This window comes from Natrix helvetica (assembly GCF_964273705.1).
Source record: "Natrix helvetica genome assembly, chromosome: Z".
Lineage (NCBI taxonomy): Eukaryota > Metazoa > Chordata > Lepidosauria > Squamata > Natricidae > Natrix > Natrix helvetica.
The window spans coordinates 30,243,986-30,267,867 of NC_138554.1; the positions used below are offsets into that span (position 1 = coordinate 30,243,986).

The following is a 23,882-nucleotide window of genomic DNA, read 5'->3' on the forward strand; positions in this document are numbered from 1 at the left end:
AGGATACATTATTCCTTATGGGAAAAACTGTTTGGTACTCGTCATTTTTGATACTCATCACACTTCCCAGAACCAATTAACAACGAGCATCGAGGTATTGCTGTATATCCCTTTGCTCCATCTAGTTGTTGCCTGGATTTTTGCTGGCCACATATGGCAACCCTGTTTGTAACTTAGCTCAATGAGATCATTGAAATAACTGTGATTTTTGTCAGTAACATATGATTTAATGTATTGAGTTTCTATGGCCAGATTTTCCATCTGTTTTTAATCAGATTTTACTAATATAATTGAAAACATTGCCTATAAGCCCACACAGAGCGCAGCATTTGCTATTTAAAGAAATACATTCTGTGCTTAAAGTACCAGAATTGAAAAAGATTTTTTTCTGTTTCAGATGTTTCTTCAAAATGTGTACATTATTGCCCATCTACTTTTTATCAAGTTTATCATAAAGATTATTAAGATAATTTAGTAATTCAGCATTAAAAAATAATATTCCCTTTGAGTCAAGCTTCAGCTAGCCTCATGCAGCTTTTGGGGGCAATAGAAGCAAGCAATATGTCATTCCCTGTCATTGCTTTTCCAATACTAAATGCTGTTTTCCTCATTTGTCCCAGCCACTCACCTCCATCATGGATGCCTCTGCAAATTTTGTGCTTGTTTGTGTGATTTACAAGAAAAGGATTTAAAAGAGGGAGGATTAAAAAAGGAAAAAGAAAGGATCAGCAACTCAAATAGAAAGAAGAGGCAGCTAATATAAGTGGAAGTGGAAACTCAGTTGTGCTAGCTTCTTATATTTATGGTTCTCAGGAAATTCGAAATGAAGATTGTGCAATTAGACTCTCATAGCACAATCTATGGCTGCCTAAGACCTTGTTTTAAAATGCAGACTCATACAAGCTATACAAAATTTTTCAATGTAATTTTTATTTCCAGTTTCAAATTTTCTACAAGAAAACAATAAAAAAATAGAAAACTCTAGAAGTTGTCAAGCACCCTGATGTGCCAGGTCACTACAGAAACACAGCTGTGTTGCTGGGTCGCTACGGAGATAAAGATACTGGCATCAGGTAGCTTGCTACGGGAACATGAGAGGCTGAAGCACCTGGATCTGATGAGACAGCCACATCCCAGGTGCTTGAAATCCCCTTGGGCCAAGAATGGTCGGTGAAGACTGCCCTGGCTCTAGGAGATATGGCAGGGTAATGGGGACAGGGCTCCTGGGTTATGAATAATTGGAGGATAGATAATTTGGACAAGCTCTGCTTCTCCCACCACATGAACACTATGGTGAGAAAAGCTACAAGTGCAGAAATGCTCCCCTTAAAAAAAGAAAGAAAGAAAACTTCCAAGAACTACTACAGGAGTCTTGTCCCCATGAAGCCCAGCAACCCTCCACGTCCTAACAGTAGGATCCCCAAGGGGCCAGGTCCTCAGACGGTGGCACCTAAAAGAAGCAGCATCAAGCTTAGAACTGAGGAGAAAACAAGGGGTTGAATTCTAATACACCCCAGTGATAATCACCTCCAAACCCTGTTTGACTAAATAGAACTGCTACAACAGCCCTTTCAAATATCCAGTGCATGGAGAAGAGACAGGGAAACCAGTACCAGCAGCATATCCTTTAAACGCGTCTTCTTCATGTTGACGGGGAGTTTCTGCAGGGTGTCCATTGGGGTATTTCGTTTTTGCAACTGGGAGCCCCCAGCAAACAGCTTTCTTGATCAAGCAGAGGATTATAATCCCATTCAGACGAACTGCAATTTTCCCCATCAAGTCAAGGCATGAATTGAATTTCCTTGCCATGTTTTCTCTGGCCTTTAACCAGTGCTCCACTGCAGCTACAGCTTTTGCCTTCCAGGGTCAGTACTTGGTTATGTTGTAGTTTTGTCTTTTTTTTTCCTCCTGGAGCTCTTGTGCTGTTATTTAGCTGCTTGGCAGGTAATCCCTGTATCTTGCTATGTTTGTCTTGCTGCTGTTAAAAATAGAGAGAATTATTTCAAAAATAGTTGATAACTCTACTACGTCTTACTCCAAAACCTCTTGCAGATGGCTGCATGACCCTGTCGTATGTGAGGTGACACTCACAAGCTGTCTCTGCAAATCTACACTACATATGTAAACAGGTCTGAAACTGCTTTCACTGCTTTAAAGAGCTTTTTCCTGAGGCAGACATTGGTCCATCTAGCCTCTTACTGCCTGTTCTAGGAGGCAGCCTCCAGTCAAGATCACAGGCAGGGACTTTTCCCGGCCCCGATACTTTTTTTATTCTGAAGATAGAAAGGAAATAAGGAGCTTGATTGCATGCAAAGCATGTGTTCTGCCACTATGCTATGGGCTCTGCAAAGCACCTGCCTATGAACTTTGGGAAATGTAGCTCTGTATGCATTATTATTATTATTATTATTATTATTATTATTATTATTATTATTATTATTATTATTATTATTATTATTATTATTATTTATAGTTTTGTCACACAGTCAGCCAGCTATTTAGACTGGATGTGGCATTTTTATCTGCCTTTCTCAAAGACCTGGAATTATTATTATCCAATAGATAGAACAGAGCCACAGTTCCCAGGTCCCTTGGTTGAGAATAATCCTGATAGCTAAACAGATTCGGGACTGGTTTATATATGCAGGGTAGACTCAGGCCTGTACCGGCTCCAACTGTAATTCCATGACATCTTGGCCTGTCTCTGAAGCCTCCTCATGTGGTGTTTTGGGGGACAGTGGACCAGACAATTCCTTCTCTGGCTTTGGCGCCTCGGAATCTTGTGATAGTTTCTCCCATTCCTGCTGATTCAGGGCAGCTTCAGAAGGACGGCTGCCAATTATTGCTCCCTCAGAACTCGGTTTCCCCTGAGGCACCTTGAGATGGCGAGAATCTTCCTGATCTTCGGAGGACCAGAAACTCTGTGTCTTGGAAATCTCCCCCTTTGGGCTTGGGGATTCTGTTTCTTTCAGCTCAACCATTTCTTCCTCCAACATCACCTGGGCTTTAGGAGCTGTGTGAGAGCAGCGACGGGTACGAGCTTTCCTGCTATGATGGACTTGAAGGTGTAACTCCATAAGCTCAGGAGCTGAGGTGGCAAAGGGGCAAAACTGGCAACGGTGGAGGGCTCCTCCTGCCAGGGCTGGACGTAGAGAAAGATCCAATGGCTGGAAATCAGCCTTCCCGTTTAGCAGAGACTTGCGACGGGATTGGCGGGACCGAGCTGCCCCCATGCCACCTAGAGGAAGGAAGGACCCATGACTCTTGGTGAGTGGAGTAGAGGGAAAGGCAGGGACTGCAGTAGGGGCCAGGGGCATGTGGCACTGTTCCATTGTTGCTACAGCTGCTGCAGCAGCTGCAGCAGCATTCTTTTGCTCCCGGTGGTGGCGCTGCAGGTGATATTTGAGCGAGCCAGACTGAGTGCCAGCATAGTCACAGTGAGGGCACTTGTATGGGCGCTCACCTATAGGGAAAAAAAGGGAAGAAATTAATTGGCGCAGCAATGATTACTTTTCTTTGGTGTGATTTTTTTCCTGGTTGGTTGCAACATATGGCAAGAGACTCCATTTAGGTATCTGACTGATTCAGTTTTCCCAGTCCATGAAACAGAATAAAAATATCACATTTTTGACCATGAAAAAAATCAGCTTTATGTATTACAGCTTTCGGAGAGTGAATATCTTTTCTGTAATATTTTAGGAAGAGGTCTTGCCATAAACCCTCTCCGTGCAATTAATGAGCAAAGGAAAGAAAAACAATCCATAGTATGATGTGTGTATATGTATTTTTGTAGGTATATATATATATATGTGTTAATAGAATAGAATATAATTCTTTATTGGCCAAGTGTGATTGGACACACAAGGAATTTGTCTTGGTGCATATGCTCTCATATGATGTTGTGTGTGTGTCTGTTATTCAAAGTAGAGCATCATACTTGGGAATTGCCTTTTCTCTTTATAACAGTCTGTGAGGTAGGAAAGGAGGAGGAGTGAAATACTGCCTTAAAAGTACCTAGAGAGATTAAGAGAGACTCCGTCATAAGACAAGTGAGGATTGCAGAAAGACCTAAACATCTTTACAGAAATTCTCTTGCAAAACCTTTACTAGAATGAACAAGAATATTTTAATAATATAGAATATTTTAATTAGCCAACATTTCAGTTGGCTAATCCATATTAATTTGGTTTGGGTGATGCCCAGTGTGAAGAGACCCATGAACAAGGCAGCTTAACTTGCTGTCAGCATTTTTCATTCACTTGCCACTGCCTCTGGGCCCTGTAAATACAAACTGAGAAGGAAAGTACTTAAAAAAACACTGCAAGAGAATGCAAATAAACTTGCAACAACTGTGAAGAATCTCATAGCAGGAACTCAGCAATTCAAGTTCTTGAAGACAGCTCTGCTTATGTACCATGCTAATGGAAGGAGGATTGTTGTTAACCCAACTTGGACACTGAAATTTGTTGTCTAAAACAAATGGTCTTCCTGTAATATACCTTCAAGAGGATCAGTTTCAATGCAGCATCATTTAGATTGGAAGAAATGATTTAATGTGAAAGGTTAAATTATAGGCAAATGAATCTTACCACCTATTTCCATATTTTACTTACCCCATGTTTCCGCTCCTGACTCTTACCTGTGTGGACACGGAGGTGAACTTTGAGATGGTGGGAAGATCTGAAGGACTTTCCACAGAATGGACAATCTTTCCCAGTGCCTCGTCGGGATCCATCCAAGCGTGACTGACTCTGTATTTCTGCAAAAGGCAAAGTGAAGACAAAAAGTTTTTTTTTTTAATATGAGCTAAATATTGCTTGATGGTTCTTATTTCTTTTCAATATTTTCATATTTTTTATATTATTTTATATTATTTGCTTGCTAGAACCAGATTCTTTTTCAAAAAGACTTAGAAGCACAAATGCTACCAGTGACTCATTTTACTTCTCTAGCAAAGCCGGGGGGGGAGGGGAGGGGGGATGGTTCCATGACACTGTTGGGCAAGCAGGTGTGCCTGCCCCTCATGCAAATGGAGCATGCACACACACACTTGCCCGTTGCTCGCACAAGTGGGAGATGCAGGTACTTGCCCGCCACTTCTGCGGCCTGGTTACAAACAGCTTATGGACCAATAGTGGGCCGCGGCCCGGGGATCTCTATTTTAGACCACTATCGATTTAGATTTATATCTAAAACGATTGAACTATAATTTGTATAAAGAATTATACTGAGTGTATTTAATAACAACTTATGTTGTTCTAAGTTTCCAATAAAGAAACAATTGAAATAAAATTGAAACTGAAATAAAATGCACTATTAGCAAGGATCTGCCTTCAGCAAGATGACTGTCACTTAGGAAAAGAAAACAGGATGCAATAAAATGGGAACACTTTCTAGAAGCAGAAATGCAGGAAGGAAAAATGTACAAATGAGAGATGTTGGCAATGTTGAGGAAATCTGAGGTTGCTTGAATTTGGCAAAGTCACATTTTATTGCATTTTAAGTCTTTTTCTCTATTTTTTATTATTATATGAACAAACTTTAAAATAAAAAATAATATCTAACCCTAACCCTAAATATATGAATTTATATTCACATACAACTATCTGGGTAGTAGAGGCAACCATTTTTTAAAAGATTTGGGGTGGGGGTGGGTTCATACCTGTACAAATCAGAGCAAGAAAAGGAATGGTGAGAGAAGGGAAAGTAAATTCTTGTTGCAAGATGGAATCATTTGACTATCTTAAAGCTCTTTTTGTTTTTTCCTTCCTCACAAAGTTGGAAGGGATGATGAAGTAGTCCTTCCTAGTAATTCCAATCACTATTCTCTACATGGGGCTCCCCTTGAGATGCACCCGAAGGCTACAGCTGGTCCAAAATGCAGCCGCGCGGACAATAATGGGGAGTACTAGGTACTCCCATGTAACACCGCTCCTGCGCGAGCTGCACTGGCTGCCTGTGGCTTTTCGGGTGCGTTTCAAGGTGTTGATTATCATCTTTAAAGCGCTCCATGGCTCAGGACCTAGTTATCTGCAGGATCGCATCCTAACCCACACATCCCTACGGCCAATCCGCTCTCACAGAGAGGGACTCCTCCGGGTACCTTCCGCTAAGCAATGCGGGCGGGCGGTGCCCAGGAGTAGGGCCTTCTCTGTGATGGGCCCAACCCTCTGGAACGACCTCCCCCCCGATATTAGAACTACTGTTTATCTCCGCTCCTTCCGTAAGAAACTCAAGACCCACTTGTTTAAATTAGCTGGCCTGGCTCAATTGTAATTGAAAGCAAAATATAGTATAATTGAATCCTAACCTTCCTGGATGGCATTTTAAATTTTTAAATTTTGGGGTTTTAAATTGGCTTTTAATTGGTACTATTTTAATTATCGTAAAATAGTTTAGTTTTGTACGGACTGTATGTTTAAGTTGGTTTGTCTGGTTTGTGTGTTGCTTTGTTATTCTTTTTGTATATTGTCTGTACACCGCCCCGAGTCCCTTCGGGGAGAGGGGGCGGTTTATAAATTAATTAATTAAATAAATAAATAAATAAATAAATAAATAAATAAATAAATAAATAAACTATTCTTAAGTTTTGTGAAGATGTTTCCTTCTCTCTTCTCTATAGAATGAAAGATAGATAGAGGAAATAATCCTAAAGGAATTTGTGAACGTAGAGATCATAATGTCCCAAGTCATTCCAGAGTTTTGCAAAAGTAATTGATCTCTTTAGGGCTTTCTGAATCTTTACATATCTTGTGACTATTATAGGAGTTTCATATGGGTCAGACAGATGTAGAAAGGAAATCTAATTTAACAAAATGCTGAGTTTCCCCTCCTTTTAGTCTCCAAACTAAGATAGACATCTTTTTATTTTATTTTATTTAGCTACCATATGACATATAAAAATGAAATGCATTATAAAATATACTGTCAAAAAAGCCCCCACAAGAGGCAATAAAATACGCTTGTGTTGTAAAATTTAAAACACACACACAAAACCCCCACAAAAATTGCTAAGCAATTTCACAAAATGTACAGGGCCTAATTCTTGCTGAAAGAATATTGAAAGTGTAATCACCCCCTCAGATTCAATAACTAGTTGCAGCTCCACTACCTGACTTAATTTAATTTAATGTAATCATATCATTATGTAGGATTTCTGGCCATTCCAAAATAGCAAACTGCTTCAACTCAGTAATATTTTGTGGTTTTCTAGCAACAAATGCTCATTTCTCATCCTGCCAGAACATTTCTATGCAATTTAGGGGCGAACATAGAAATCCTGTTTTTACTCAGTGCTTTTCTGATCATGGAGTCATGAATTCTTATATTTAACCAATGTAAATTAGGCCAGTAAATCCTGGGGTTGTATGTGACTTCATTGACAATGTTATATTGAATTTGGGAGTGACTTGACAGGATGGTAATTCTAAGAAAGCCTCACTATTCACTAATTTTTCCCTTTCAAGACATTTTGAGGATTGTAGAGCTTTTTGAAATGGTTCTACAACTTTTCCAGACTAAAGAATATTAATAATTCATTTATTTATTTTGAAGGAAATAAACTCAAAATCTGTGTAGTGGCAACTTCAATATAATGAGGGGAGCCAAAGTTTGTGCAATTGTTATGGGACCAGGCCGACAGCTCCAAAAGTTCAAAGAAGTCCTGGCCGTACTTATCACAGTTCATAAAACATGGAAAGGGACGTTATTTTCCATACTGGCAGACCCCACCTTAGATGTTTTTATTTATAGAGTAAATGAAACAACATCAAACTTCAGTGTTTATCCGTTTTTTCAAAGTTCCTTTACATTTTACTATATGAGTTCTGTTGAACGTTTAGTAGTAAAGATATGCAAATATTCAGAAAAGCCAAACGGGGCAATTACATTTTCACCCATGACAACCTTCTTGTTAAGGAGCAAATCTCCTCCTCCAGCAGCTTCATCCAGCAGCAAAATTTTAAAAATTCAAAAAAATCTGGCAAAATGTTTTTAATGTGCTTTATTCTGGTCTTGAATTAAAGTTGAAATGCACATATAATAGAGACAGATGAGGGAGAAGATATTTCCCTCCATTATTGCATTAATGTTTTGTTAAAGATAGCCTCTGGTGGAAAGAATACAGTTTATCGACTATATTATCTCAAAGCCTAATTCCTAATTATGTCTAGTGTGATAAATTCCAAATCTTGCCACCTGAGGGCATAACATATCCACCATACAAAATAACATGGCCAAATTCTCTTGTGTAACCTGATGTGATTCCAACCTCATAGGTTTTTTTTCAAAGAGGCAAATAGTATGAAAAGTAGTCCATTTTCACATCACAGATTTAATCTCATTTAATGACAAATTATTTCTCACCAAGGAGACTCAGAACTTCTTATATCTAGAAAGCAAAGGTAATTATGTCAAAGCAGTAGTGTATTGAAGGGCAGGGAAAAGCATTGGAATAGGCAATTTGGGAAATGGATCAGGGCAACTGAAATATATCTTCTACCTGTGTGGAAGAGGGATATTTTATTTCTAGGGCACATGTATTACCTGGTACATCCCATCAAACCAGTTTGGCATTCAGGGAATTTGGGAATCCAAATTTTGCTTGCCCAGAGATGTTTACAAGTTGGCATTGTCAGGAACAAATGACATCATCTTATTCAGACTTCAAAGGAGTAAAGATTCTGCTTGGTGTTGCTCTCAACTGAAACACCTAGGATTTTTAGACTAGGGGTGGGAGATTTTGCTCCCCCAAAAAATATCCTATGCCAAAACACACATTCTATTTTCCTTTGGAGTAATTTGGGAGGCATAGAAAATGGCTGCTTCCCAGCTGACTCTTAATCATGCAGTGTGGGATGAGTAATCAGGAGAGCAGCTGGCTGGGTCAGCCACATTATGCAAACGTCTAATATCTTTATTTCTCGCTGTATTGTTTGGGAAGGAAGTGTTCTGGGACGAAGACTTTTTAGCATGTAAAACACAAATCAATTTAGATCTACGAGCATACGTGCCCTACAAAGCAGGGTTTTTTGCCATTCTGATCATTTTTGATAAACATTTCCAATGTGATTTTCTATCACTGAGACTAGAAACACACAAATAATGTTCATTCAGCTTTTAGTAATATAAGTTGCATGCAAAGGTTTATGCATGTCTGGTTAAATTGCTTATTTCAATAATTTCTTTAGTGAACAGAAAGAAGATGATACAACTTCTACAAGGAACAAAAGCTCTGCAAATTTGAACTGATGCTTATTAGTTATGAGCAGTTGTTTAAGAATAACCAGCAACATTTTAATTTAAAATGAAATTCATTGTTATTTCATTATCATCAAATTGTTAACGTTCCAAAAAGAGATTGATTTGTTAGGCTTACAGTTACTCAAGTGAAGACAACTCCACAGGTAAGCAAATATTTTAACCCTTCTAATTTCTCAAATTGTGACTGTTCTGTTTATTTTCAACAACCAACAGTTCTTCTAAGTAGCTGCTGGCTTGGAATATTTGAAAATGAACATTATTTACTTATAAAGCAGAGGAAAGAACGTTGGTCTTACCTGAATATGTCTTTTCAGGGGAAGAGAGGGAATGGTCACATGAGGGTATTCTCAAAGCCCAATTGGTCCAAAGACTGAGAGCAAACTTCTTAAATACTCCTGCCTTCCTTTCTTGGCCAGTTTCCTTGAAGGCGAACGACCGAACTGAAAACAAAAAACCAACAACAAAACCCCCGGGAACCACCCAGGCCTCCCCTTGGCCCCACAACCTAACTAGGGTGGATCATGACCACTCTCTCTCTTCCTCTGAAAAGACACGTTCAGGTAAGACCAACATTCTTTTTCCAGTGGAAGAGACGGAGTGGTCACGTGTGGGATATACCCAGCCTAGTCCCAGGGACGGAAAACAACAACAACAACTACGGCCCAAGGGGAGCCTCCGCAGCCACCCTCTGCAGGACCCTCTGACCAAATGCAGCATCCACCGAGGCAAACACATCCAGCCGCTAATGCCAGATAAAAGGTGTCGGGGACGCCCAAGTAGCAGCCCGACAAATGTCCTCAAATGGGGCCCTAGTGGCCCCTGCCGCCGTAGTCACGGCATTCCTAGTCGAATGGGCTGTTATTCCCGACGGAACAGGACGACCCGCTGCTTCATAGGCCTCCACAATGGCCTGCCGCAGCCAACGGCCAATGGTAGCCGAAGACACCCTCGCCCCCAGCGTCCTGGGCTGGAAGGAGACAAATAAAGCCTCCGACCTGCGGATCCACGCAGTCCGTTGGAGATAAATGCGCAGAGCGTGACGAACGTCCAAATGGTGCCAGAGCTTCTCCCTATCATTAGAAGAACCCAGACAAAAATCGGGTAGGATTACTTCCTGCGCCCTATGAAAGGTGGTGTTCACCTTTGGGAGAAAAGTAGGGTCAAGCCAAAGAACTACCCCATCTTGGTGAAAGTGACAAAGGTCATCCTTGGATGACAGAGCGTCCAGCTCCGAAATACGCCGGGCCGAGGTAATCGCCACTAGAAAAACTACCTTAAGGGACAGGAATCTCAGATGAACAGACCGGAGAAGTTCGAATGGAAGCCCCGTCAAGACCCTGAGGACTAGGGACAGATCCCACATAGGGAACCTGTGTATGGGCGGAGGTCGGAGATTAGCAGCCCCCTTAAGAAAACGCCTGATCAGTGGAACATGAGAAAGGGAGGAAGATCCCACCCCTCCCAGGACCGAAGACAGTGCCACCACCTGACGATGCAGGGTGTTGAGCGACAACCCATTGTCCAAGCCTTTCTGCAGAAAGTCCAGAACGTTGGGAACAGTGGCCCTGTCCGTGGAAATGCCAAGTGAGTCATACGCACCATCATGGCTTCTAGGGCACCACCTAACGAAGGCAGCCCAGGTGGAGTTGTAAATGTGTGCTATCGACTGGCGCCTAAAAGCCTTGATGGTGCGTATGACCCCGGAGGACAGGTTCGCCTCCCTCAGGAGTCGCCGTTCAAGAGCCAGGCAGTCAGATGGAGCCACTGGGGCTCCAGGTGAATCAGGACCCCCTGTTGTAAGACTACCTCCTCCTGCGGAATGCCCCATGGAGGGGCCACTGACAGCTGGACGAGATCCGCGAACCAGGGCCTCCTGGGCCAATAAGGGGCCACGACGACTAGCGCCTTCTCCACCACTACCTTCCTGAGGGTCCCCAGAATGAGGGGAATGGGAAGGAAGGCATAAAGAAGGCCCGGAGGCCACCTGCTCCGGAGAGCGTCCATGCCCTCCACAGATCGGGACTGAAATCTGGTGAAGTAGCGAGGCAGCTGTGCATTCGCCGGGGAGGCGAAGAGGTCCACCAGCGGGGTGTCGAACCTCCGACAGATCCCCTGAAACAAGGATGGGTGGAGTTACCACTCACCATTGTCCAGGGTCGCCCAGCTCAGCCAGTCCGCCTGGTGGTTGGACACACCCGAGATGTGTTCCGACACCAGAGACAACAAGTGTCTCTCCGCCCAGGCACCGAGCCTCAGGGCCTCTAGCCAGAGAGCCTGGGAGTGAGTCCCCCCCTGACGATTTATGTAGGCCTTGGTGGCCACATTGTCCGTCAGAAGCACATGACGGCCCTCCACAGAAGACCTGAAGTGTTGTAGGGCTAGGAACGCTGCCTTCAGCTCCAGCCAATTTATATTGTGCCTGAGATCTGAGGCGATCCACCTGCCCTGGGTCAAGTGAGCACCCACCAGGAGCCCCCCAACCAAATAGACTCACATCCATGGTCACTGCCACCCTGTCTGGTTCCCAGAAGAGGCAGCCCTGTTGGATGGCCGGGGAGACCCACCACCTGAGGGAAGCCCAGATCCCCGCAGGGAGGCGGAGGGTCCAAAGGGAGTTGCTCATTTCTCCTCTGTGGAAGGGAATGAGCTTCCACTGAAGGGGCTGGAGGTGGAGCCTGGCCCACGGGACTATCCCTATACAAGACACCATCTTGCTTAACAATTGCGACAACGTGATGACTGAAACTAACCGACTTCTGTGAACCTTTCCTGCTAGCTGTTGAAGACTTGACTGACGGTCCGGAGATAGACGGACCACCCCCGACTCCGAGTCTATGACTGTCCCTAGGTGAAGAAGGAGTGTGGATGGGGAGAGGTGGCTCTTGGGAAAGTTCACCGAGAACCCCAGAGATTGAAGACTCCAAATGGTGAGTCGTAAGTCTGTGACTGCCTGAGGAAGGCACCCTGCCTGGACCAGGACGTCGTCCAGGTAACATTGTAGCCTCACCGGAACGAAACATAAGTGAGCCGCCCATGCTGCTAACACCTTCGTAAATGTCTGAGGGGCCGAAGGCAACCCGAAGGGAAGGGCCCTATACTAGTAATGACGGTCCACATGTGAAAATCTCAGGTATCTGCGGTGAGCTGGGAGAATTGGAATATGAAGATAGGCCTCTGTTAGGTCTACTGATGCTAAGAAGTCCCCCCTCCGGATGCCCTGAAGAATAGACTTGAGGGAGGACATCTTGAAACGCCTGTATACCATGAATCGGTTCAGGCACTTGAGGTCCAGAATTGCCCTCCAGTCCCCCGAACTCTTCGGAACCACAAACAGGTTGAAATAGTGGCCCCGGTCCCATTCCACATGGGGAACAGCTCCCACTGCCTGAATGTCGAGAAGGTGCTTGATCGCCTGGTCCATCAGGCAGCAGCGCTCCAGGCTCTGAGATGGAGGAAACGACCTGAAGAGATTCGGGGGAGGGGAGAGAAACTCTAACCTGGCAAACGGTTGACCTGACCCAGGTGTCTGCCATGATTTCGTCCCATTGATCCGCATAAAGGGACAGGCGGCCGCCTATGAGACGACTTGGGTTCGAGTCATTTCCCTCTGCGGTAGGGGCAACCGTCGCCACCCCGAAAGGGCTACCGGGACTGATGCTAGAATCTGTTCTGGTCCTGAAAGGACGACCGAGAAAACTGCCTGTCAGACCTGAAAGAGGAAAAGCGCTGATGATGATCATAGTCAGAAGTCCTATAAGATGGCCTACGATAAGGATGAGACCTAGCCTCGGACTTCTTAGTGTTGGAAGGGAGAACCTTCTTTTTATCTTTGTTCTCGACTAGAATGGGATCAAGATTTGGCCCTTTAAAAGGGGCAGCTGCCAGATTCCATTTGGCCTTATTGTCCATCTGCCAGTCTCGAAGCCGCAAAAGGCGTTGGGAAGTAACCTATGTGGCTAAGGTGCTGGACGCAAATTTGACCATGTCCAAAGTTGCATCGGCGGAAAATTGAGAAGCAGCAATGACCTTGGTCAGGTCTTGATGGAGCCGCTTATCCTGGATCGGAATGTGATCCTGGAGCTGGCGGAGCCACATGACCGTGGTGCGGTTAAAATACGAGGCCACCGCCGCGGCCCTTATGGCCCAGGCAGTGGCATTGAAATTTTTCCGTAAGGTAAGCTTTGTGCGCTTATCCTCAGGTTTCAACTTATCCGCCGCATCACCGGACACAACCAGGTTAAGACGAGACCAGTGTAGCAACCAGGATGTCAATGGCGGGCAATTGGATGGCCTGAGCAAAGGCCTGCTCCACATTGTAGAAGCGACGGTCATTACTCCCAGGGTTAGAAAAATTGGATGGGCGGGCCCAATGGTTGGTCAGAACCTCCATAAATAGGGGAGGAGTCGGAATTTCCTCCTTGTTTGTGGCCGTGTTGGAAAACATGATCATGTCAGGGTCCCTAGGCGGGGGCACTGTGGGATCCCCCGTACCAATCTTGGTGGTCTTCCTCGCCTTGTTCAGGAGGGTCTTGAACGCGGCCGGGGGGAAAAGACCCAAGGACGAAGGAGGGTCGGGAGGGGCCGCGTCCTCATCCTCCGAGAATCCCATATCCTGGAGATTTTCTTCCCCCAGGACCGAACCCTCGCTAACCATGGAAGGAGAAGGCACCCTATACAAGTGGCGACCTGGGTCCCCCTGATGCCTAGACCAATGGGAACTCCTGTCCCACTGAGCAATGTCCCATGTAATGGCAGGCGAAATAAACCTTTTCATACCTTCCGGAAGGTGGTCTAAATCCTCCATGTCCTTAACGGAAGAACTAGGACCCTGGGGCGCCAACCTACAAGAGGGATGATGCCCTCTGGAGGGACCCTCCAATGGGTCCTCAAAGCTCTCCCTCGCCAATACTGGAGAGACCGACGGGGAAGGGGAGGGAGACCCCCTCCGCCTGGAATAGCTGCGAGACCTGGCAGGGGAGGCCGAGGGAGAAGAGGGACTGAACCCCCGAGGCGAAGAATGAATCGAAGGAGGCCTGATAGGCGACCTGGACCTGCTGGAAGATACAAGCCCAGCCGACCTAGCTTGTCTTTCAGCCCTGGCGAAAGTTTTCTCCAGAGCCTTGTGCCTCCTGGCCTCCTCCCTCGTAGCAGCTCTAGAGGGGCGTTGGGCCGCACAGGGCCGAGCTGGGGGCTCCCCGGATCTGAACCCCTGCCCCACGTTCTCTTCCACACCCATAGGGCCTTCTGTCTGCCCTGGGTGAGCATCCAATCCCTCCTCCATTGTCCCACTCACGTGTCTTGGAGAACGAGGAGGAAGAAACTAGGCCTCTGTGGGCCCCACCGGAGCCTGGGCCTCTGATGCCTAAATGATGACTAGGCCAATCACCCCCGGCCCGGGCCTTCCAGGAAGCCGCGTGCGGGAGAAAGGCCTCACGCATGTGGCTGTCGCTCAAAATGGCCGCCGGCGATTCCAGATGGCTAGGCGCCGAAGGAAAAGGCCTTGCGGAACTCTATGGCCAGCCCGACTCTGATAAGGACAGGCGTCGTAGCACTGGGGGCCCCGCAGCACGCTGGCACGCACCTCCCCCCAGGCGTCTTTGCTGCGCTGAACTAGAAAGGCTCAGCGCGCAGCAGCTGCCCAAAGCAAATTATGAGGCTTCGCCCACTCTCGTGAGCACCCCACCGCACCAGACAGCACTCTCCTGCTGTCCGCTGAAAGGAAAAACGGCCTTATCCAAGCTGCGCTGGAGCCTGGCACCCCCACAGCCTCGGGGATAGGGCTAAGGCTCCGGCCCATGAAGGAGAGGGCAAGCGCCCCACAGCCCCCCCCCCCGACCGCCCGAGGCAGAAAACTGTCCCTTGGATCACAGCTGTACTTTGGAATTTAGCAAGAATTTTAAAGTATCCAATTAAGCTGAATTTAAGAACAGATTGAACAAATAACTTTCCCACCTATTGACAAACTCAAACCAGTGCTTGGATCAAGAGACTGAGAGGAAACTGGGCAAGAAAGGAAGGCAGGAGTATTTAAGAAGTTTGCTCTCAATCTTTGGACCAATCAGGCTTTGAGAATACCCACACGTGACCACTCCCTCTCTTCCACTGGAAAAGTTATAAAAAAATATTTGTGAACATTTCCAGCTAACAACTTTAATTTTGAGAAACACTATTAAGTAGTGAAAGTTGCATGGATTACTAAAATCAACAAGATCTGGAAGACCCAAAAAAAATCTGTTACAGTTGCATGAAAGCTGGTTAGATCTGCAAAAGAGCCTGCTGAAAAGTTTAGTTGACACTGTGGACACTATCCACAGTATAGTGTTGCTTATGCAATAATGATGTGCATGTGAATGTTATCAGAAAGAAATCTTTTCTCTTCACAAAAGACACAATTTAAAATAGCAGAAAAAAACATTGACACACTTGAAATATTTTGATAGAAAGTGCTTTGGACTAATGACCACATTTACAAGATACATTTGGAAGTAAGAAGATGAATCATTTTTGAAGAAAAACAATCCCGTAAGAATGGAACTGGCTCTATTATATTTGGGATTGTATGACAGCAGCTTATGGGTGGAATTAATTAAATATCCACTTGTTGTCCAACCTCATGTTCCAGAACTGAGAAAATTGAAGTTGAAAAATGTTCATATATTTCACAGTAATTATGACGTGAAAGAAACTTCTATATCATCTATAAAATATTTACAGGAAATAAAGATAAAAGGTTTGGGGTGGATGTCACAGTTCCAAACCAGAATATTTTTGAAAATCTGAGGGAAAAGATCCCAAACATATCACACTCTACTCAGCCCCTAAGAAGAAGGTAAAACACTTCCAGGAAAAGGAGGGGTGGTGGTGGAGGGGAGAAGGAGAGAAGGAGGAACTTCCCTGGCTTCACAAAATGTTTGTTATTTTTGTCAAAGAATTACAAAGTACAGGATGAAGGGTATCCAGACTTTTGTATTAGTTTTCTTATTCTGAATCTGTAAACAGTTGCACGTAAACAGTAATTATGCATTCAAATTTGCAGCAAGATGGCCTGTTTTGGTTTATACCATGTAGAGCTTGTGTCAGCTTCTGTTTGCTTGGGGATTCACTAAAGCATATAATTTCACTAGAGATGCCTACATTCATGCATGCAACTATAGAGCTATGGTTGTTATTGTTGTTGTTTTTGAAGAAAAAACACCACAAATTGTCTTCCAAAATTCAAAGCAGACTTAATTCTATTAATTGAAACTTCAATTCTGGCCATGCAGCCCAGGGCCACTGCCTCAAGCTAAATGAAAGTCTTGCTTCTTATTCTCCATGACCAGTCAGTCACCTCCACCCAGCTCATTCATTCCCATAAAACTACTAAGTATGATCTGGACTCTGTCTGTACTTGCCTTTTTCCTTCTGGGTCAGCAAAGCTGAGCTGGTGTTGGCTGCAGTAGAAGCTCTCACATTTGTTGGAAGCCAGTGTCCACTGAGAAGGTGAGAACCCAGTGATTGTCCCTTGTTCCATTCTCTCTCACGGGATAGGTGGCTTTGCCGGTGCAAGGCCATCTGCTGGAATGTACCAAATGTCCGGTTACAGTCTGGGCAGCGATGGTTCCCTCCCGAGTCTTCTCTCACAAGCTTCGACCCTACTACATAAGAACGTTCCCGCCACTGCTGACTACTCTCCACGGCACGAGCTGTGGCCTGCAGTCGTTCAGCACAGCTTGCATCACTATAACCCAGGAAAGTGCCCGTACTGGCTTTATCTGTTGGCCGAGGAGAGAGGAGAGATGGATACAGGGCCTCACAACCCACGAGTAAACTCTGTGCTGACCGTCCCGGTCCTGGTCCTCTTTGTTCACTCTGGAGGCCCAGCTTACTGAGATGAACCTTCATGTGGTTTTTCAGGAACCATGGTTCCTTGAAGCCACGCCCACACACCTGGCACTTATGGTCAAAGGAGTCTTTGTGCTTCCGCATGTGACCCTTAAGGAACCAGGACTGGGTGAAGGCTTGACCACAGACCTGGCAGCGGAACTCCGTAGGGGTGGAGGCAGAGGAGGAAGGGGTGGGTGTGGAAGCAGGAGGGGTGGGTGGAGCTGTAGTGGTGGGCACAGGGGCAGGAGGGGTGGGTGTCCAAGCTGCTGGGGTGTTATGAGCCTGTTGGTTGTGCCACTGAAGTTCTGACTCCTGTGTGGCAGCAAAAGAACATTGCCCACACTTGTACGGCTGATGGAGGATGCGAAGGTGGCGCTCGCGTTCCCCTGCAGTGCGAAACTTGCCCTTGCAGAAAGAGCAGCGGAAGGTGGGTAGAGGTTGGGGAAGAATAGGAGCAGCCATTTCTTCCTCCTCCCCCTCCTCCTCTTCCTTTTCCTCTTCTTGACCCCGCAGAAGTGCCCGCTCTTCCAATTCAAGCAGTAGACGGCTCTGGTGACTGAGCCGGGTTTGGGCCTCAGGACAATGGGAGCGCAAATGGAGACGTAAACTGGCACGCTGCCCTGCCTGGTGGCCACAGTAGGGACAAGTGAGTGGATAGGAGCTGGTATGGATACGGGTGTGCAATGCCAGGATGCTGTTGAAGCGGAAACGCTTGCCACAGATAGGACATGGATAAGGGCGATCCTCCCCTCCTGCCCCCCCTGGCCCATTAGAGTAATGTTGTAAGTCCAGCTCCCCATTGAAAGCCATAATGTCAGCTTCATCACTGGAAGACGAGGAAGGAGAAGGAAGGGCAACACTGGCTGAGTTGGCAGAAGGCAATTGGTAATCTGCACCCTGTAGGAAGGAAGAGGAAAAGAAGAAAGTTAAAGCCTTTATACTGAATCCTTTCCTTTCCTAAGTGTTTTTCAATCAATAGTGTTGTCTAACAGCTTGATGGTACAGGAAAAGAAGAACAACTTTAACACCCTTGCAGAATGAGACAGGGCTCTGGATTTCCCTCAGTGCATGGCATGCTGTCTTTGTACAAAACATACAGAAACTCTTCTGTCCTCAGCCAGCAACCTTTCCACTCAGCATTTTGCAAAGCAGAGGCTGAGAGAAAAGCAGCCAAATAACTTTCTTTCCTACGACTGGAAAGCAGAAACTTTGCTTTATTGTTAGGGGAAATAAGAAAATGGAGACTCCCAAGAGCAGGTGTCCCAATTTCCTTCACTAAGAGCATTTTGGAAAATCAATCAGCACTTACAAATAAATCTGTGTGTCCATAAAAACATGATTGAATTTGGGGAATTATATCCTGTGTAAGACAGCAAAACATGGTTGTGAACCAAAGAATAGGTAAGAACTTCAGACCAGTAAGTAAGAGAGAGAGAGAGAGGGAGGGAGGGAGGGAGGGAGGGAGGGAGGGGGAGAGAGAGAGAAAGAGAGAGAGAGAGAAACAAAACTGAAGTGCAAAACAAATTTAATGGGATTGCAAAATCTGCCTCAAAGGCAAACTTCGGTAATAATTTTAGGCTTATAGTAAAATTAATATTAGAGAAATATTGTTACGATTTTTTGCACCTCCCTTTTAATTTTACTGAAATAATAGATTAGAATTGTCCCATTACGTTGAAGGGTTCTCTACTGGAGATGGGACAGGGGTAGGTTTCAACTGGTATGGACCGATACGGCCGTACGAGATGGTGAAATTTAGTGTGCCTTCCCATACCCGTTGGTCAGGTAGCCCCTTACTGGAACGCTCCCTCCCCTCTTTCACTTTTTCACTCACCCCACCCATCCGCACCATGCTGCCGAAAAGTTCTCAGAAGATGAATCAGAAGAAGAAAGAACTGTGAGTGGCTGGGGTGGGGTGGGGGTGGGATGTTAGGGAAGAGGCAGAAGAGCTGCTGGAAGAGTATGTGCGTGTGCACAGGCTGTGGGTTTTAAAAACGTCTGAGTGAATCCAGGAAGAGGGAAGAGGCAGAGGGGCTAGAAGAGTGTGTGCTGTGCACAGGCTGTGAGTTTTAAAAACATCTGAGTGAATCCAGGAAGAGGAAAGAGGTAGAGGGGCTAGAAGAGTGTGTGGTGTGCACAGGCTGTGGGTTTTAAAAACGTTTGAGTGAATCCAGGAAGAGGGAAGAGGCAGAGTGACTGGAAGTGTGTCCGTGTTCACAGGCTGTGAGTTTTAAAACATCTGAGTGAATCCAGGAAGAGGGAAGAGGCAGAGGGGCTGGAAGATACACACTTCTAGCCCTTCTGCCTCTTCCCTTTTCCTGAATTCACTCAAGACGTTTTTAAAACTCACAGTCTGTGCACAGCACACACTCTTCAAGCCCCTCTGCCTCTTCCCTCTTCCTGGATTGATTCAGACATTTTAAAACCCACAGCCTGGGCACACACATACACTCTTCCACTCTTTAAAAAATGACTGAGTGAATCCAGGAAGAGGGAAGAGGCAGGGGGGCTGGAAGTGTGTGTGCGTGTTCACAGGCTGTGAGTTTTAAAACGTCTGAGTGAATCCAGGAAGAGGGAAGAGGCAGAGGGGCTAGAAGAGTGTGTTGCTGTGCGCAGGCTGTGAGTTTAAAACGTCTGAGTGAATCCAGGAAGAGAGAAGAGGCAGAGGGGCTAGAAGAGTGTGTGCTGTGCGCAGGCTGTGAGTTTAAAACATCTGAGTGAATCCAGGAAAAGGGAAGAGGCAGAGGGGCTAGAAGAGTGTGTGCTGTGCGCAGGCTGTGAGTTTAAAACGTCTGAGTGAATCCAGGAAGAGGGAAGAGGCAGAGGGGCTGGAAGATACACACTTCCAGCCCCTCTGCCTCTTCCCTCTTCCTGGATTCACTCAGACGTTTTTAAAACCCACAGCCTGTGCACACGCATCCACTCTTCCACTCTTTTAAAAATGTCTGAGTGAATCCAGGAAGGGAGAAGAGACGAAGGGGCTGGAAGTGTGTGCGTGTTCACAGGCTGTGAGTTTTAAAACGTCTGAGTGAATCCAGGAAGAGAGGCAAAGGGGCTAGAAGAGTGTGTGCTGTGTACAGGTTGTGCTGTGGATTTTAAAAATGTCTTGTGTGTGCACAGGCTGTGAGTTTTAAAAACATCTGAGTGAATCTAAGAAGTGGGAAGAGCAGAGGGGCTGGAAGTGTGTGTGCTGTGCACAGGCTGTGGATTTAAAAAATGTCTTGTGTATGCACAGGCTGTGAGTTTTAAAAATGTCTGAGTGAATCCAGGAAGAGGGAAGAGGCAGAGGGGCTGGAAGTGTCTGTGTAAGGTGGTGAGTAATGTTGAAGACCAGCAAGGACAGCCATATTTTCTCTGTAAGTAGCTGTTTTATTGTTTTGTGTACTTATTTTATTCTTATTTAAGTAGTAAGTGCACAAATTAATAAATTTCCTTTTTTTAATATCTTCTTTTTGTATGTCATTCTTTGGGGCAAAGAATTCAGTGACATCGACTTAGCCACTCCCACCGTCACATAACTGCTAAGCCACTCCCATTCAGTCACATAACTGCAAAGCTACTCCCACCCGGTCACATGTTCACCAAGCTACTCTCACCCGGTCACATTACCACTAAGCCACTCCCACCAAACTGGCCACACCTACAGAATAGGTTCTAAAAATTTTTGAAACCCACCACTGAGTTGGGACTTCTGTTATCTTGCTTATTACCTATGAAAACTACTATTTCTACCATACTATGTCCCATTCTGACTCTAACTAATGCTAAGATGCCTATGTGCCAGGCACGAACAAACAAATCTACACACGAAGAGTTCAATTAGCTATTTTATTGCTCATGCCTATAACCAGGGCCGTGCAGTCACGGGAGGCAGAGCCTCACCTCTCTTCATGAAATAATAGTATATAATATTATATAATATATATATTATTATATATATATAATAATATTATATACATCCGTCCGTCCGCGCCCGGGAGCTGCAGAGGCAGAAATGTTGTCGGCGCTCCCGGATGACGAAGCTACGAAAGCGACTGGGCGAAGGTTCGTTCCTCAGTCGCTTTCGTGGCTTCGTCATCCGGGAGCGTCAACAACATTTCTGCCTCCGCAGCTCCCGGGCGCGGACGGACGGATGTAGCCAGAGCGATGCCGAGGCGGTCCGGGCGGACGAAAGAGCGAGCGAGCGATGGAGGATCAGGCAGCCTGATCCTCGGTCGCTCGCCCGCCGGACTGCCTCGGCACCACTCTGGCTACCTCCATCCGTCCCCACCCGCGAGCTGCGGAGGCAGAAATGTTGTCGGCGCTCCCGGATGACGAAGCCACGAAAGCGACTGGGGAACGACGAGAACCTTCCTTCGCGCGCTCATCGCAACTGCAATATACGTCCAGAAGCAGCTTTGGTGGCTAATGGGGTTTAGGCTTCCAGCCCAACAGCCCCTGCCACTTCTGGACGTCTATTGCAGTCGCGAGGAGCGCGCAAAGTCCAGCAGAGGCAGGAAGGTTCTCGTCGTTCCCGTCGCTTTCGAGGACTACGGAGCGCGAGCCGGCGGAGCACGCTCAGGAAGGCAGGGAATGGGATCACGTGTGCTGGAGACTGAGGCAGCCTCAGCCTCCAGCACATGTGGTCCCATTCCCCGCCTTCCTGATGACGTCACCAGCCTCACCAGCCATAAACCTCACCGCACGTCACTGCCTATAACACAGGAATCTTCTCAGACTGGTGGTTTGCATTTAAGCCAAGCTACATAAGTTTCAATGGCATTCAAGAGTCGGACCTTGCCCTCTTCTGCCTATATATGGATTCCAAACTAATTCTTTGCCAGTCTCTTTCTGACACAAGAAGCTTGTGGCAGGCTAGCTGAAAAAAGCTTTTGTACTTCCTGGCTATGAATTGCAATGGCAGTATTCTGTTACGTTGTCTGATTTTTCTTTGAATATTTAATGGCAATCTAGTTTTTAACCACTCTGAAAAGGAGAGTATCCATAAAAGTAAGCTATAATAATTAAAATCAGTAATATATAAATACTTCTTCATCTTGCCCCTATTAAAAGTGTTTCTTTTTCCAGTTTCAATGGATTTTAAAATTCAGCTAAGAGAACTTGGACCATTGCCAAGTTGAATAGAATAAACTGGAATAGAATTCTTTATTGGCCAAGTGTGATTGGACACACAAGGAATTAGTCTTTGGTGAATGTGCTCTCAGTGTACTTAAGGAGAATAAAATATATTCATCAAGAATAAAAGGATACAACACTTAAGTGACAGTCAAGGTTACTAATAAGCTATCAAATTGTACTAGGAAACAAATAAAAACAATATAAATTGAAAGATACAAGCCACATGGTTATAGTCATAAGTGGGGTGAGACAGATACTAGGAAGGAAGAGAAGAATAGTAATACATTCTTAGTAAATTATTGACAGTTGTGGGAATTATCCTTGTGTCTAGTTGTTCTGGTCTGCAGTGCCCTAAAACTTCATTTTGAGGACAGAAGTTGAAACAATTTATGTCCAGGAAGTGAGGGATCCGTAGATATTTCCACAGCCCTCTTTTTCACTCATGCAGTATACAGGTCTTCAATGGAAGGCAGATTGGTATCAATTGTTTTCTCTGCATTTTTTCAGAAAATTTAAAGTGATCTTAGAATAACTTACTTTGATAATACTGTAGGGAGGAGAGAAAAAAACACATTTCAGGAGTTCCCCATCCTGTTATATTCCCACCTGGTTTCATGACTCAAGCCACTCACCTCCATGGTGCTCCTGATCACATTCTTTAATCCTTGACTGGTAATGGAACAGTCAGTGAGAGCCAAGTTGACATGTCACTCTTGTTAGGTAGACGCATCTGCTGCAACAAAGAGGGTGGTGAAAGTCATATAAATGAAACGTAAATGTTTTATCAACAAAGGCTGAGGCTACTTTGAAATTAATGATGACTATGTTCATACCACCTTGTGATTAGTTCACATTTTGCCTCTGTATTGCTCAACCCAACCAATAGTGATATGTTCTGTAAACTATAATTATTAAAGTGTGGCTTAGAATGATGAGCACCAGGCCTCTATGGAATTTTCATCTAGACATGCTCCCCCATAACTTAATTTGGTGTGTGTGGAATAGAACTAAATACCCATGAAATTATCCAGTGTAATTTATTTGCTACTGGTACACAATTGAGGGAGCTTTTACCTATCAGGCATAAGTCTTCCAGTAGAGTGCAAGGATTGTTTCCAGGTAGAACTGTGGTCCAGCGTGAGTTTAAAAACAGAAGCATGGCTCTTGGAACGTATCTCTTAGAAACCAGCTCCACTGGACTCCTTTCTCAAGCAACAAAAGCATAAATGGAGGGGTATCAGCTGACTTGAAAGATCAAGTCTTTCAGTCTCTTCCCTAAACCATATGATTTCAGTACTGAAATATTATTTTACATAATGGATGCTTGCCCTGCTTTTTTCACTTTCTCAACATTTTCCTTTTTTTTTTAATTGTAAATTTGCAATCAGGGTCTGTTCTTTCATTAAATAAACAACATTTTACCCTGATGTTCTCTAGAGACTGCAGAGAAAAATGAAAACATTTTAAATACTGATGTGACACAGCCACTGTCGCAAAATAATTGCTTTGTAGAAAGCTGGCAAGAATTTTATCTCTGCAGTGGATCTTTGACCAATATTTCCTGAGTTGTCAAAGCAAGAGGAATTCAGCAGCAAGAAAACTGGGAGAGAGATATCCAAATAAAATATTTTCAGATT

General features: G+C 45.0%; 1 protein-coding gene across 6 annotated transcripts in view; it reads right to left on the reverse strand.

The window, feature by feature from the left end:
• Positions 1-913: 913 nt before the first annotated feature.
• Positions 914-23,882, reverse strand: part of ZNF219 (zinc finger protein 219) — a 31,423-nt gene continuing 8,454 nt past the window's right edge. For 3 of the 6 annotated variants that reach the window (XM_081932476.1, XM_081932473.1, XM_081932474.1), the window contains 5 exons: positions 22,878-22,978; positions 16,656-18,024; positions 4,640-4,759; positions 2,667-3,463; positions 914-1,978 (listed from right to left, as the gene is read on the reverse strand). In XM_081932476.1, the coding sequence (XP_081788602.1) occupies positions 1,781-1,978; positions 2,667-3,463; positions 4,640-4,759; positions 16,656-18,024; positions 22,878-22,883 (2,490 nt within the window). In that variant the 5' untranslated portion in view covers positions 22,884-22,978 and the 3' untranslated portion in view covers positions 914-1,780. The remainder of the gene's footprint in view (positions 1,979-2,666; positions 3,464-4,639; positions 4,760-16,655; positions 18,025-22,877; positions 22,979-23,882) is intronic. The other 3 variants (XM_081932472.1, XM_081932475.1, XM_081932477.1) reach the window with 2 other exon arrangements.